Source organism: Pyxicephalus adspersus, chromosome 12 (genome assembly GCF_032062135.1).
Source record: "Pyxicephalus adspersus chromosome 12, UCB_Pads_2.0, whole genome shotgun sequence".
In the NCBI taxonomy this organism is placed as follows: domain Eukaryota; kingdom Metazoa; phylum Chordata; class Amphibia; order Anura; family Pyxicephalidae; genus Pyxicephalus; species Pyxicephalus adspersus.
The window spans coordinates 29,026,440-29,040,055 of NC_092869.1; the positions used below are offsets into that span (position 1 = coordinate 29,026,440).

Sequence of the window (13,616 nt, forward strand, 5' to 3'; positions counted from 1 at the left end):
CCAACCTTAATTGAGAGACAATGCTCTAGCAGCTATCACAGATTAAGTTTGGGTTGGGGTGAAGAGACTCTTTAAAAAGTCATTTTATACAGTTCAGTGTTGACTCTCAAAGCTGCACAAGTTATGTAACTTATAATTTGGTGATTTTCAAAACCAATTCATGAAAAATAGTGTAAAGTATTTTTCCACACAGACTGAACTTTTTCTAAATCCTCTTTCTGAAATATCTGTATTTTATTAGTTGATTTAGCAGCACCTCCCCCCATTCATTTCCTTGCTCCATTTTACAGAAACTAGCTGTACCCATCAACCAACATGACAGATCTGAACAAAACATGTACATAGCAAAAGCTGATATATATGAATGCTGTAAATTTCATTAGCAGCCACCACCCTTCACGGCACAGATTTATTTTTATTCCAAATATTTAGGATGTCATTTTGCAGCACTATGGCTGCACAGCCCAAGCAAATCCAAGGTAAAATATTTTTATTGAAAGCATTAAATAAGTTACGTTTCCATTTTCAAATAAACCTATGAAGGATAATGGACCGGTAGTGTTATTAAAGCTGGATAATGATAGCCTACGCAAAAAATTGGTCAAACTTCATAGCAGTGAGGAAAAAAAAATTAAGTTCCTTCCACGTCTGTCTTCCAGCCATTATACAGTCCACTCTTGTCCTCCCAGGAGCCCCAGCTCTCCAGGCTCTTGTAGTATGTGACTGCTCTAGGCGATACAAGCAGTGAGTGCTAGAAGCAGGCTTTATATCCACCACTGGTCCCCTAACCATAGGGGGAAGTGACTTCATATTAGTAGGGTACGATCTGTCCAGCATGTTGCTTTCCATCACACAAACTTCTTCCGGGTAGCTGTAAATCTTTCCATGTACTGAAACAAAAAAAAAATATTGGATTTGGAGTATTGAATTGGAACTGTAGCTTACCTCGCGATCAAAAGAAAATTGCAAATTATGAGCCCTTTACCTATACAGAGCAGCCAACTGCTGCCTGCTGTGTACATTAAAGTCAGTTACTGTTCTCTTTGTTGGAGAGAAAACTGTACCTGAGGACTTATCATTGGGATGTCTAATAGAGAGGAAAACACAGCTGGTTGTTTTTCTCTGCCTTTTTAACATTGGGAGAAACCCTTAAAATAACTTTCAGGTTGTCAAGGAACCAGTGCTGTGCTGTACTTACTAATGTTAATACACGGCTTGCAGTACATCATTGGGATGAATGCCTCTTGCATTGCTGGGCCCTGGGAAGAATGTCACCCTTACAGATGACACCAATGATCTTTTTTGCTCTTAAGCTGACCTGAGAGTCAAACTGCCTATTGCTCAAGGAACTCCTAGCAACCTTGAATTATTGAATTGGAACTGTAGCTTACCTCGCGGTCAAAAGAAAATTATGATTATGAGCCCTTTACCTATACACAGCAGCCAACTGCTGCCTACTGAGGACTTGCAGTGCAAGGATCTTACATTTCTGCCTCACTTATTCCACAGATTGCTGCTTCCTAAATATTTCCACAGCAATCAGCAAGGTGCCAGCTTTAACATGAGCAGGATGGACAGAAAAAAAGTGAAAGAGAAAGCTTGGCAAGTTATTAATAGGATAAAAGATTGGATGCCAAAAAATGAGATGTATCACAAAATGAGAAGCACCATTCCTGCTGTTAGAGCATTGGAAGTACAGCTGAGCTGTAATATGCACCAGCACAAACCTGGGGATGTTTAATAGTTAATAGTTGGAGTGGTCCTTTAGCAATGTATCTGTGGTTGGTGGTTACATGCACATTCAAACACTTATATGCTGTTGCCCATTTCCCCAAAACTTTCATAATACTCACTGACCTTGTCATAGCCATCCAGGTCTCTGAGCTTTTTTATTTCAAAAAGGTTTCCCTCCACAGCCAGCAAGGAGATCTGGGAGTCACTGAGGATGCTGTGGGGTAACATACTGAGCTCCAAACAGTTCTCTTCTAGACGCAGAACCTTTAGACGTGGACACTGTGAAACCTGAGCTGAGATCTGGGATATCTGTGTGAAAGAAATCAAACATATATTGTACATATAAAGTTATCACATTTACTAGGCTTTGTACTTCTGCACGAGCAGCTCAATTTAATACCAAGTACGGGGGATGGACCTTTAGTAATTAAAAATGGTCAACTGACTGCCTAGGAACATGGGAGAATTCTGACATCAGGAATTGATTTCCCCATCTCCCATTACCATTTATACCTCATACTGTAACATTGGAATATGTTACAAAGGTGAGTGACAACTACTGTTACCACAACCATGAACTTCAGGTATCCTCAAGCTAATGCCTGAATAAAGATTTACTGTCTGGCAAAGTACTAGTAAATTAAATATATGCATGTCCCTAACATAAAATATTTTTCCTGCTGCTAGGTCCATTTTAATACTGGAATGTGTGTGATCAGTAAATAGGACAAACACAGTTCATCAAAATCTAGTTTTTAGATCTAGAATTTATAAGCACATCCCTAACTTCCCTGTTATTAGGAAAAAAAGGAATGTGTGATTAAAGTACACTTGTCAGTTCCCTAAAGATAACAGAAGGCTCCAGCTTTACAATGCAGACACACATTCCTATGTGGATGGTGCCCATAAATCTCAGGCTCCTGTAAGAAAGGATGGGAGCCACCAAATGGGTTCTTTCTACTGGCTGTCCTCAGTTTTTCATCAACTGAATGTAAAAGTACCATTTACTGCTGGAATCTGGTGTGGTTCTCTAATAAAGCAATATTTGGCATTTGGGTCTACAGTTTGCCATGTAACCCAAACAACAGCAAAATGATGACCCCACTGTCATTTACAAGGAGCCTGGGAGGCATGGAAACTTTCTGTAATTCAGTGTGATCCCTCATTCCTTTAGTAAGACTGAACCATTCTAATTCTGGTGTTTTATGTGATTTTCTCACAAAAATAAAACATTATGCATGCACCAGCTTCCTATTTCCTATCATTACTCACCTGGTTCTGGTTTAAGTTTATCTCTATGGCTTGCACTCCAGCCACTTCATCAGGAACTGACTGGATTTTATTTTTGGACAGGTCTACCACATCCAGATGCCGCAGGCTGCAGAGCTGGCTTGGTATAGCACGAAGTTGGTTGCCAGAGAGGTTGAGAGTCTTTAAGGCAGAGAGTTGACCAAAGTCTGCTGGGAGGCGGCTGATCTGGTTAGCACTTAGATGCAACGTCTCCAGCTTTTTCAGTTTACATAGTTCATCTGGGAGTTTACCTGGGGAGAGGAAAAGGTTTTACAAAATATAGTATATTTAGTACAGCAGGACCGAGACATGAGGTTTACCCAAAAGGAGAATGGTAATAAAAAGGAACCTAAACTACTGAAAAGAGTGGAAGCTGCACTGTCTCTGTATTCAACTCACTGAACTAGAATTGCCATAAAGAGTCAACTCAATTGTTCATCTAAATAGCTGTGCTGAGCCCTGGCCCTAGCCCCAGCAATTACAGAGGCCAGTGGGTCAGAAGGGCAACTAAACGACTGCCCGAGTATTCACTTGATACAATTTCGATGTACAATTTTCTTTAAAGAGGAACTAATTTCAGAAAGATGTCACCTAAAAAAAAGAAAAACTGGCTATGTACACGTTAGATTTTTGTTGTTGGAATGGATCTTTCACAATTCTTTCTAAGGACAAAAGACTAAAAGATACATGAACGAGCACTGTACATACAGCACCATTCTACTCTCAGGGAGAGGGGAGAACGACAGAGCCGCACCTCACTGCACTCTCTCTCCCCTTCTCCTGTACTACGATAGTTCGCCATTCATGGATCCACCAGCAAGGATCTATAAACGATGTTAGACGAGCGCTTTACACACATCAGATTCTCGTCTGATACCAGCCCTGAGGCGATAATCAGAGGAGAATCATGTGACATACGTAGCTTAAGTCACAGCTGATCTTTTCCCAGGGCTGCCTTACCAGGTTCTGTACTGTATTGCCTGTATAAAGTTGTCCATCTTGTTAGAGACAAAGGTTTGCTTCTTCTTGTCAGAGCTTCCAACAAGAATAGTGAGCCAGAGGTAGCAATGCCTTGGACCTCACATGACACACATACAGCTATGAGACTGCAGGCATTGGACTGTCTAATTACTCTTAGATAACAGAACGTGCACTAAAGTTTTTAGAAGGAATTTAAACAAAAATGTTGATTTTTCAGGGTACTTCTGTGGCACAATTAAAATGTTTGTCTAGCCAATTTTTTTAGTAGTGAATACAGTAGGAAAAAGTTGTCAATTTTTTTACCGGCATCTGTGTACCCATTGGAAAAATTAACTCTTGAATCTAGGGAAAATCCTATAATGTACTGTTGTCAAGAGGCAAGAGCAAATTTTCTCCATGGCCAGCTGTCTAAGAGAAGAATTCTATTTTATTTAAATTCCTGGTAAGCATCTGGGATAAGACATGAAAAAAAAAAATTCCCATGGGCCTCATTTATCCATATGTTGGAGGGGGAGATTCTATTACTCTAGAAAAATATTGCAGCCATTTTGATAATTAACGGCCAATATGTTTTGTTTGAAAATCCTCTATTTAATGTACAGTGCTGCACAATATGTTGGCGCTATATAAATCCTTTTTATTAATAATAATATTAAACATAATAATGAACTACATAACCAGTAAGACCGCCCTTACCCAGTCTGTTACTATTCATGGACAAACTTTTGAGAACAGCAAACTTTCCCACCGATGAAGGTAAAACTTCTATCTTGTTACTAGACAGGTCGATGGTTCGCAGGTTTGCAGAAAGCCTCTGCAGATCTTCAGGGAACTTTAGTGAGAAAAGAGGTTTGGATTAAAGTGAGTTTATGTGAAAAAAAAAAAAAACATAACACAAATTTCTTTTAGTGGTGGCTAATTTTACAAGATTGTGAGTACACTACCAACCAGATTTTATACTTCAGAAAACACCCTGGAATGGAAAAGGATTTTTGATTTGTTACTATAAGCTATTGTCCTGTGCACATTACTCAAAGCTTTGTTAACAATGGCAAATTTGTTTTGGATTGTAAATTGGATTTAGCAGTGGGAGCGAATGTAAATACCCGCTACTTCCAGTGCCAGCATTTACCAGCACTTAGCGAATCAGCACGGCAGGCACTTTGGACTGGCAGTGGGTGAATGGACTGGCAGTGGGGTGAAAGAAAGACAAACATATGCTGCTGGGAAGAGTAAAGGTGCGTACACACTTCCAATTTTTATCGTTCCAATCGAACGACGAACGATCGATTGGCTATACGATCGTTCGTATATATCGTGCAGGAACGTTCGTCGTTCGTTTTCCAACGATAATAATTGGAAGTGTGTACGTAGCTTTACATTAACCTCCAGGGAGGTTCATTTCTGTCGGGATTTATATGTCTAAAAGCGGTACATTGTTGTAAAATGTATTTTACAGTATAATTTAATAGTATGAGTATAATAAAGTTTGAAACACAAACTCATGTCAAAATAATAAATTAAATAAATTTTAAAAAAATTTAATAATAAACTTTGACATGATTTTGTGTTTCAAACTTTATTATACTCATACTATTATAATATACTGTAAAATACATTTTCATGAAGACAATGTACTGCTTTTAGACATATAAATCCAGTATATTGCATTCAATACAGGTATTATGTATTGAATGCAATACAAAATAATGTGAAATTCCCGCCGCGCCCCTAGTGGCGGCTGTACACACCGACGTCACGAGGAACTCCCGGGGAACGTCAGCGCACTCGCCAGGGGACAGATCAAATGAAGAGGACGCGACCAAGGGATGGCAGGACACTGGAGGATGTGGATGGGACCAGGTAAGTGTTTATTTTCCTAGCTACCCCCGAGTGTGGCTTTGGGTTACCGCTATCAGCTGTTTTTTTTTTACCCCGAGGCTTGGCAGGCTTACCGCTCAGGAGGTTAAAGGAAACCTGTTGCTTAATATAATCATCTCTCACCTCAACTAATCCCTTGTCAGTCAGCTGGAACACCCCAGTCTTCTGTGCGGTTTCTATGTGAGCTTTTAATGCACTGTTACCCATTCTGCTCCAACAGACCAAACTTTACAGCAGTAAAGAATATCACCAGCAGTCACAGTGTAATTACCGGGCTGGGTGTCATGCAGAGCTGCAAAAAAAAAAAAAGACAAAAAATTGTTAAAAATACCGACCAGGAAATAGATTTTTCCAAAAAAAAGTATAATCAATCAATAAATCATATTCACGTTACAAAAAAAGTCTAAATTTATTTTGGTCTGACTTTGGATGTGTACTAACTAAAACCTGGGCATAGTCATTTATGTGACTTCCTTCTGAAAAAGATGGTTGCCAGGGAGTGATGTTGATCCGCTGACATAATCAACTGCACAGGAACAAGCATGCAGCAAATTATTCCTATTACACAGTGTTTATATAGCGCCGACATATTACGCAGTGCTGTACAAAGTCTATAGTGATATCCCTAGCTATCCCTCACAATCTACATGTTATATGTCTATGTTAGGACAATATTGACAATATTACTATACAATACTAAATATATATAATACTATACAAAACAATATTACTATACAGTGCTCAACCCAGAAATTTTTTATAAGCCGGGTGGGAAGAAATTTTAGGTGGATGGCAGCCACTGTATTGTGACCAAACTGTTTGGTAACCACCCAAAAACAGCCGGGTGGTGCACCCAGCTAAAAGTACCTGGGGAGAGGTTTCTAGAAACTATTAGCATCAGGGATACAAAATTGTTAATAATTTATTCATAAAACCAGTGACTGCAGCCAGAAAGTTTATAGAATTTAGAAGAAATGAGAACAGACAGAATGACCTTTATACAGAGGAGCTCTATGATAATGGATTATTATTAATAATAAATAGGATTTAAATAGCGCCAACATATTACGTAGCGCTGTACATTAGTAAGGACAATGATAATGGGAGCAGAGCTATGGAATTACAAAAAGTTTAGGTGGGGTGAATACAACACAAAGGGGGTTATTGATGATATTTATTGTACAGCGCTGCGTAATATGTTGGCGCTATATAAATCTTGTTTAATAATAATAATAATAATGATGATGATAATAATGGGGAGGAGACTGATGGCAGAGTCTGAAGTCCTATGTGACTGTTTTGGGGGCAGAGCAGGTCTGGTGAGATGAGGGAAGCGATTCCAGAGAATGGGGGCAATGCTGGGGAAGCTGACCTGCTGTGCCACTGGAAGCAAACAGCCCCGAAACGAGGAAGCCCCCCACCCCTTGTGACATTAGGAGCATGCCTCTATCTTGTTCCCATTCATTCTTATGGTCATGATTGGTAACCTAGGTACACATGGGCACATTTCTTACTTCTGCTCCAATCAAACGCTGGGATCTGAAGTGTCAGATTTTCCTACACTTCACATGGATAAAACAGACAAGATTGTATAAATAGAAAGTACACATCGTGCTGTGTGTGCAATCAATAACATCCGATCACCACTCCTCTGGGAAAATCAGACATGTGCAGTGTATGGGGATGATTTTCTGAATGGTAATCAGTCAGTGCAATGGTTGAGTACACATGGGCAACCTATATGCCCATGTGTAGCACCCCTTTGCGTGACTGTAGCCAATGCAATGAATGGAGAGGAGTGTACATGTGCAGTAAGATGTCTGCAATGGAGGTAAAGGTAAGTACTCAGGTAGGTGGGCTGCAATAGAAGGGGGTTTGAATGATCAGCCAGCTATATGAAGACTAAATAATGGTTACACTTTATAAATCACAGTCTAGGGACACCCATGGCCCACCCTTCTCATGCCACAACTTACCTGTGCAGGTGTGTAAGAGGGAGAGGCTGTGGCCTCCTCTTGTTGTGTCTATGGAGGATGAGAGGGCTCCTGTATAGGGGCCACAGACCAGGAAAAGTGACCCCAGCAGGAGGGAGCTGGGCTGAGTTGTCACCCTAAGCGCCCAACACTCAGCCAGAACTTGTGACACAAGTATAGCCGTACATAAGCATGAAGTTCCCTGTGTCCACCCCTCAGCTCGTCCTCTTCTCACCAAGAGCACAGCAACTCCCTGCTATCCCAACCTCAGCTACTTCCGGCAACAACCACTCCCGCCTCACCTCCGCCAGCCGGCTGCGCCAACCACAACATGGCGTCGGTACGGCGGACGAGGCGGGACATCCAATCCCCGCTCTGGTATAAGTCCGCTGCCCAGTGAGCGCTCTGTGACTGTCAATGGCGGCTAATCCGTGGGATTCCGTGCAGAGCACTGCGGCTTCGGCATTGATGGAGAAATGTCTGGAAGCCGGGGTGCTGACACAGGTACAGAGCTGGGAGACATGACAGGATTGTAGGTAACCCCTGACAACGCTTAGACATCACTCCATATTATTGTGCTTCATATGGGAAGTACCACAGGGGGCGAGGTGTATCTAAAGGGGGTTATTAGTAATGGTGAGGGGACTGAGGAAGATGGGTGAATCTGAAGGCTTGTGAATATTTTTGGGACAAAAATCAGACTTTTGTATACAAATAGCACAGACTGACAAATTAGGCCAATCAAGCGGTTTCTTCCTGCTTTGATTGGCCCATTTTCAAGTCCTGCCATTGGTTTATTGAGTTTCTTCTGCTACACATCACAAAAAATCTATGACGTTACACATATGACCAGTAATAGTTCCTGTAAATACCTAAAAATCTAATATCATAGGGGATGAATCCTAAAGATCTGCAGCCTCTTCATATGGGAATGTCTGTAGTCCTTCACAGCCTCCTGTAGATGAATGCATTGTGATTCAGATATTGATGTAACGTCATATTTTATGATCTCATTATCTAGGACATGTTGGACCAAGCACAGGATCAGACTTTACACTTTACTCGTGTAGAAGACATGGAGAAGTTCTCCGAGCTTAAAGCTGAAATCAGAAAGGTGATTTATTGGCTCTCATTTACAAATACAACTATGGCAGAGATCAGAGCTACAAATGCCAGCATGTTTGTCCTCAGCCTGATCAACGTTTTACCAAGTTCTTAATAAAGTTTAACTCCTATTAATATATATTGTACATAGTCCTAGAGCCTTTTTTTTTTTTTTTTTTTACTGTTTTGCAGAAGAGTCTGGAACTAGAATTGTTACAGCTTGAGAAAGAAACGGCAGACATCATTCATCCATTTTTCCTCAGTAAGTTGTTGGATTTCTATAATCACCTTTGTGTTTGCTGTTTATTTCCCATACATCTGCAGATTGTCACTGCATCGGCTGTGGGTAGCTTGCTATTATTTATTATTATTCTTATTATTCTTAATATTAATAAACAGGATTTAAATAGCGCCAACATATTACTTGGCACAGTTGACACACTGTAGGCAATTCTGCTACGTACAGACGCTGGAGTTACATCACAAGAGGTCTTGGATGAATAGTTGACTGAAGAGATCCACCCTGCCAGATCACTAAATGCCTGGCAGCTAACAGCAGCTTCTGTTTCCTATGGAGGATTATGTGATGAGATGCCCCCTGCTCCTTCTCCCCCATTCCATAGAATGAACAATGCTGTCTGTTCAGTACTTGTGGCTCCTACGGTCACTGTAAATCAGGCATATCCAAAGTCCGGCCCGGGGGCCAATTGCGGCCCATGTTCAGATTCCCACCTGCCCGCAGCCTCTGTCATGAAATCAAAAATATGCGGCCCGCCAGCACTGTTGACTACAGTAAAAAATGCACGCAAACAAAAAAGCTATTTTTTTATTTCCTTAAGGTGCGTACACACTTCCAATTTTTATCGTTCCAATCGAACGACGAACGATCGATTGGGCAAAAAATCGTTCGTAAAAAAGTAACTCCTGTCGTGCACATAGTTCCTCTATCGCTTAAACGATCGTATCTATTGTGTGTACAATATCTACGAACGATCGTGTCGTTACCTCTCTGTGCAGGATCGGTGCTATATGATCGTTCATATGTCGTGCAGGAACGTTCGTCGTTCGTTTTCCGACGATAATAATTGGAAGTGTGTACGTAGCTTTAGAGTTGATCAACCGCCTTGCAATTATCGTCCGGCTACTGGGCAGGCATAATCAGCAGGACAGGACTCCCCATGTGTGCACAGGGAATCCCCTACGTCATTATAATGGGGGGGGGGGGATGGATGGTTGTGTGCTGTGCGGGACCCGCTCTGCATGAAGCCTGCACTGACGCCGTGCAAGGAATCCCTCATGTCACCCTGGTGGGCATGTGCTGTGTGGGATCTGTGTAGACCACGCCCACACATTTTCACCTCACTAAATCTGGCTCTGTTTGCAAAAAGTTTGGATACCCCTGCTGTAAATGATCAGTAACAATCACTTCTGGTGACTTTTATCTTTACATAGCTTTACAAATACAGATAATCTAGATCAGTGGTCACCAACTGGTGGTCCGCAGGAAATATTTGGTGGTGCGCCCCCAGTGTGCTCAGGGGAAGGACCCCACTGGGGAGTTGCACCGGCCAGATCCGCGGAGCATTTCTCCCGTATGGATAGCAGGCTCAGGCTGGTGGGCGGGTTCTGGCATCAAGACCTCACTCTGGGCGGGAAAGTTTCTTCTCCTTTGAGTGACACACGGCTCCCCACGCATGTGTGGTCCAGAGTCCATAATGTCCAAAAGGTTGGGGACCACTGCTCTAGATGGTCACCCAACATATTGCAGGAATGTTGATGAAGATCTTACAGAAGCTTCCGCCTGCAATTCTTGTAAGTGGAACTGAGCAAGTCTAATAAATTGGCTGAACAATATCTAGTATTGAGGAGAAAAAAAGGAAAGGGGTTCCAGCTGTCATCAAAGAGGGTGTTTTGGGGTACATTTGAACCTGTGCCTGCACAAAGATGAAACTAGCAGTGATTTTGACCTGGACTTAGTTTCATTTCCCCCAGGTCTTATTTATAATATTTTAGAGTTGTGTTGCTGGATAATCTAGGATGTAATATGTAATAACCACTTTGTTCACTTGCCTGTGTTTGGTAATCCTAGACAAGAAGTGTGAGGCCCTACAAAAGCTAAGCAGCCACTTGGAGGCAGTGCTGAGAGAGAAGCGAAGTCTGAGGCAGAGATTGGCTAAACCACTGTGCCAGGAAAACTTACCTATCGAGGCAGCGTACCACAGGTAATATTCTGCCAGTGCCACCATGATGTCTCTAGCATGTAACCTCCTGCCTGAATTCCCATGGTAAAAGTGGGTCCTTTTTATTACAGGTGGCTGTTCATGCTTACCTATAAGAGTACAGCTTTTCCTTGATCTCATTTCTATGACTTTAAGGGCCATTTTCACATTCCTGTGGCAAATCACCAGAAAACATTTTTGTGCTTCCTGACTCTTCGTGTTTTTGTTTGCAATCCCTTTTTTATTTAAGTGTAAATTGTTTGAATCATTTACCAAAAACATTTTTACTCTGTTCTGTTTCTTTCTAGGTTTGCTGCTGAATTTTTACCTCTTGCTGTTAAATTTATTGAGAATTTGGAATTCTCTATTGAGACCATCAGGAAGAGTCCCCAGATACCAGACTATGCAAAAAATCTGGTAAGTGCAACTTTGCTTTGTCCAGATACAACAGATTGTATAAACAGTGCCTGGCAGCTCCCTGAAAAACACAATTATGAGAGGCTTGGAGGGGGGTACTCTATTTATAAATGTTTTTGCACAAGTTTCACATAACTTTTTACCCAGCATTCATACTTTTATTTTCCAATTGAAACCAATTAGAAGAAGTGTGAATCCTAAGGCTTGTACACAATTTTTTGCTGGAAACAATATTTCATGATCATATCCAATGACCCTAAAACTACAAGCACTGTACACACGGCACTGTTCAGCTTTATGGAGGACAAGCAGGAGTCGCTCTGCTGTGTTCTTATTTTTTGGATAATGCATTGATTCTTTCCAGTCACTCTTTAGTGATCCCACCTGCTTGCTTCTCTGCCAGTCCATTGGGCCACTGAGGGCAAGCAGAGATTCCCTGTACATCCAGGCATGGAGGAGCATATGACTTGCACATCTTTACTTTCAGGTGCCTGGTGATTGGCTTTCAGCTCTTTGTAACCTCTGCGTCATGACAAATGCTTACACAAGTCTTCTTGTCTTCACCCCTAATGGCTGAAGTTGACTGTGTGGGAGTAAATAGAAAATGAACGTGTGCTCCTGGGAGGAGAGGGAGGTTACAAGAAATTGTGGGCTTGCAATGAAAAAGTAAAGCTGTTAATGATTTTATAGTCCCTATGCTGGGATTTTGCCAGATATTTGAGATGAGATTTAGATCATTAAATATTCATTCATCACAAAATCCTTCACTATATCCAAGGTAGCAACCTAGCATTTAAGGCATAGTAGCCGATTGTTTATTAGCAACAGCCAGCAGAATCCAGCCAGGAGAATAGAAACATTGAGCCTTCTGTACCCCTGTGGTAGGGAGTTTATTAATGAATATGATTTATTGATTGTGTAACTGTCAAAGGAGTCCAGACAACAAACATCAGAAAACCTAACATTTAGTTGTAATCTACCTAAACACATTATGCATCGGCCCATCTGGTAATTGAAACATGACCCCTGGAAATCTCTGTACAGACATCAAGCACTACCAATCTCCATTTCTATTCTGATATCATTTCAGTTAGTTGGATCAGTCTTCTGTCATCATTCATACATTGTGTAGGGCAGAGGTGACTTCATGTAGGATGTGCAGATATCATGCTGCCAGAAATCTGACCACCTCTAAATATTACACAACCAAAACACAGGGAAGCTAAATGGGTTTAATCATTTGTTTCTGTGTTTTGGCTATGAATCCCTTTTAACGACTCACTGATACTGATGTTTCCATCCTCCTTTCAGGACATGGCATTGGTAAAGATGGAGTCTCTGGAGGCGGATCTGGAGGGTTTGACCGAGCAGATCTTAACATGGAGAGAAAAACAATTGAACCTTCTCCAGGGCAACTTCTCAGGCAATACACAAGCAAGTTCTAGCAGTATAAAAGAATCTACTTCTTATTTATCAATTGAAAACATGCACCTCTGATAGTCCAGGTTCATAGCCTTTATACTAAAATCAACTACGCAATTTAAAAATGTTTGACTGGTGTTATTACTGTCTGGTTCCCCATCACAGATAGGACAAGAAATAAGGACAATTGAGTCACTGAGGCTGTAAGATGGCCATATATGTAAATACCACAAATTTTCTAATCTTTCCTTTTTTTTTCTTTTTTTTTTACTGATAAAATAGGTTTTATTGCTGTTTAGGGCCCATTAGGGAGATTTTCTGTCCTGCTGATTCATGGCCAATGAACTATGAACAGGAAGTAAGGAAAAAGATTTCCTTATTGAGACAGACTGGTCCTGGGTTCTAACCCTTCCTAACTAATTCAAATATGTTGCATGAAGTTGGATTTATTAAGGCAATAACAAATGTAAAATGCAGAACCTACAAACATCCAATCAGATTTTAGCATACATGTGAATAGTAAAATATATTTTTATTGGTGGCCTAAATTTCATTCTGGTCTGAGATTCACCAACTTTGTTCTCATAACCAGTCA

At 41.1% G+C, this 13,616-nt stretch overlaps 2 protein-coding genes across 3 annotated transcripts; one reads left to right on the forward strand and one right to left on the reverse strand.

Moving 5' to 3' along the window:
* Window positions 1–395: 395 nt before the first annotated feature.
* LRRC57 (leucine rich repeat containing 57) lies at window positions 396–8,100 on the reverse strand. The gene is made up of 6 exons (XM_072428207.1): window positions 7,863–8,100; window positions 6,010–6,178; window positions 4,702–4,837; window positions 3,007–3,275; window positions 1,858–2,043; window positions 396–890 (listed from the first exon to the last, which is right to left on the reverse strand). The coding sequence occupies exons 2-6, from the start codon at window positions 6,091–6,093 to the stop codon at window positions 849–851; spliced, it is 717 nt and encodes a 238-aa protein (XP_072284308.1). The 5' UTR covers window positions 6,094–6,178; window positions 7,863–8,100; the 3' UTR covers window positions 396–848.
* A 56-nt stretch (window positions 8,101–8,156) lies between these two features.
* Window positions 8,157–13,579, forward strand: HAUS2 (HAUS augmin like complex subunit 2). 2 transcript variants are annotated; one of them, XM_072428208.1, is made up of 6 exons: window positions 8,157–8,363; window positions 8,881–8,973; window positions 9,156–9,225; window positions 11,053–11,185; window positions 11,491–11,599; window positions 12,911–13,579. In XM_072428208.1, the coding sequence occupies exons 1-6, from the start codon at window positions 8,277–8,279 to the stop codon at window positions 13,094–13,096; spliced, it is 678 nt and encodes a 225-aa protein (XP_072284309.1). In that variant the 5' UTR covers window positions 8,157–8,276; the 3' UTR covers window positions 13,097–13,579. The 2 variants fall into 2 exon arrangements, with proteins under 2 accessions (XP_072284309.1, XP_072284310.1); XM_072428209.1 differs by having other exon boundaries at window positions 8,265–8,395.
* The last annotated feature ends 37 nt before the right edge of the window (window positions 13,580–13,616 follow it).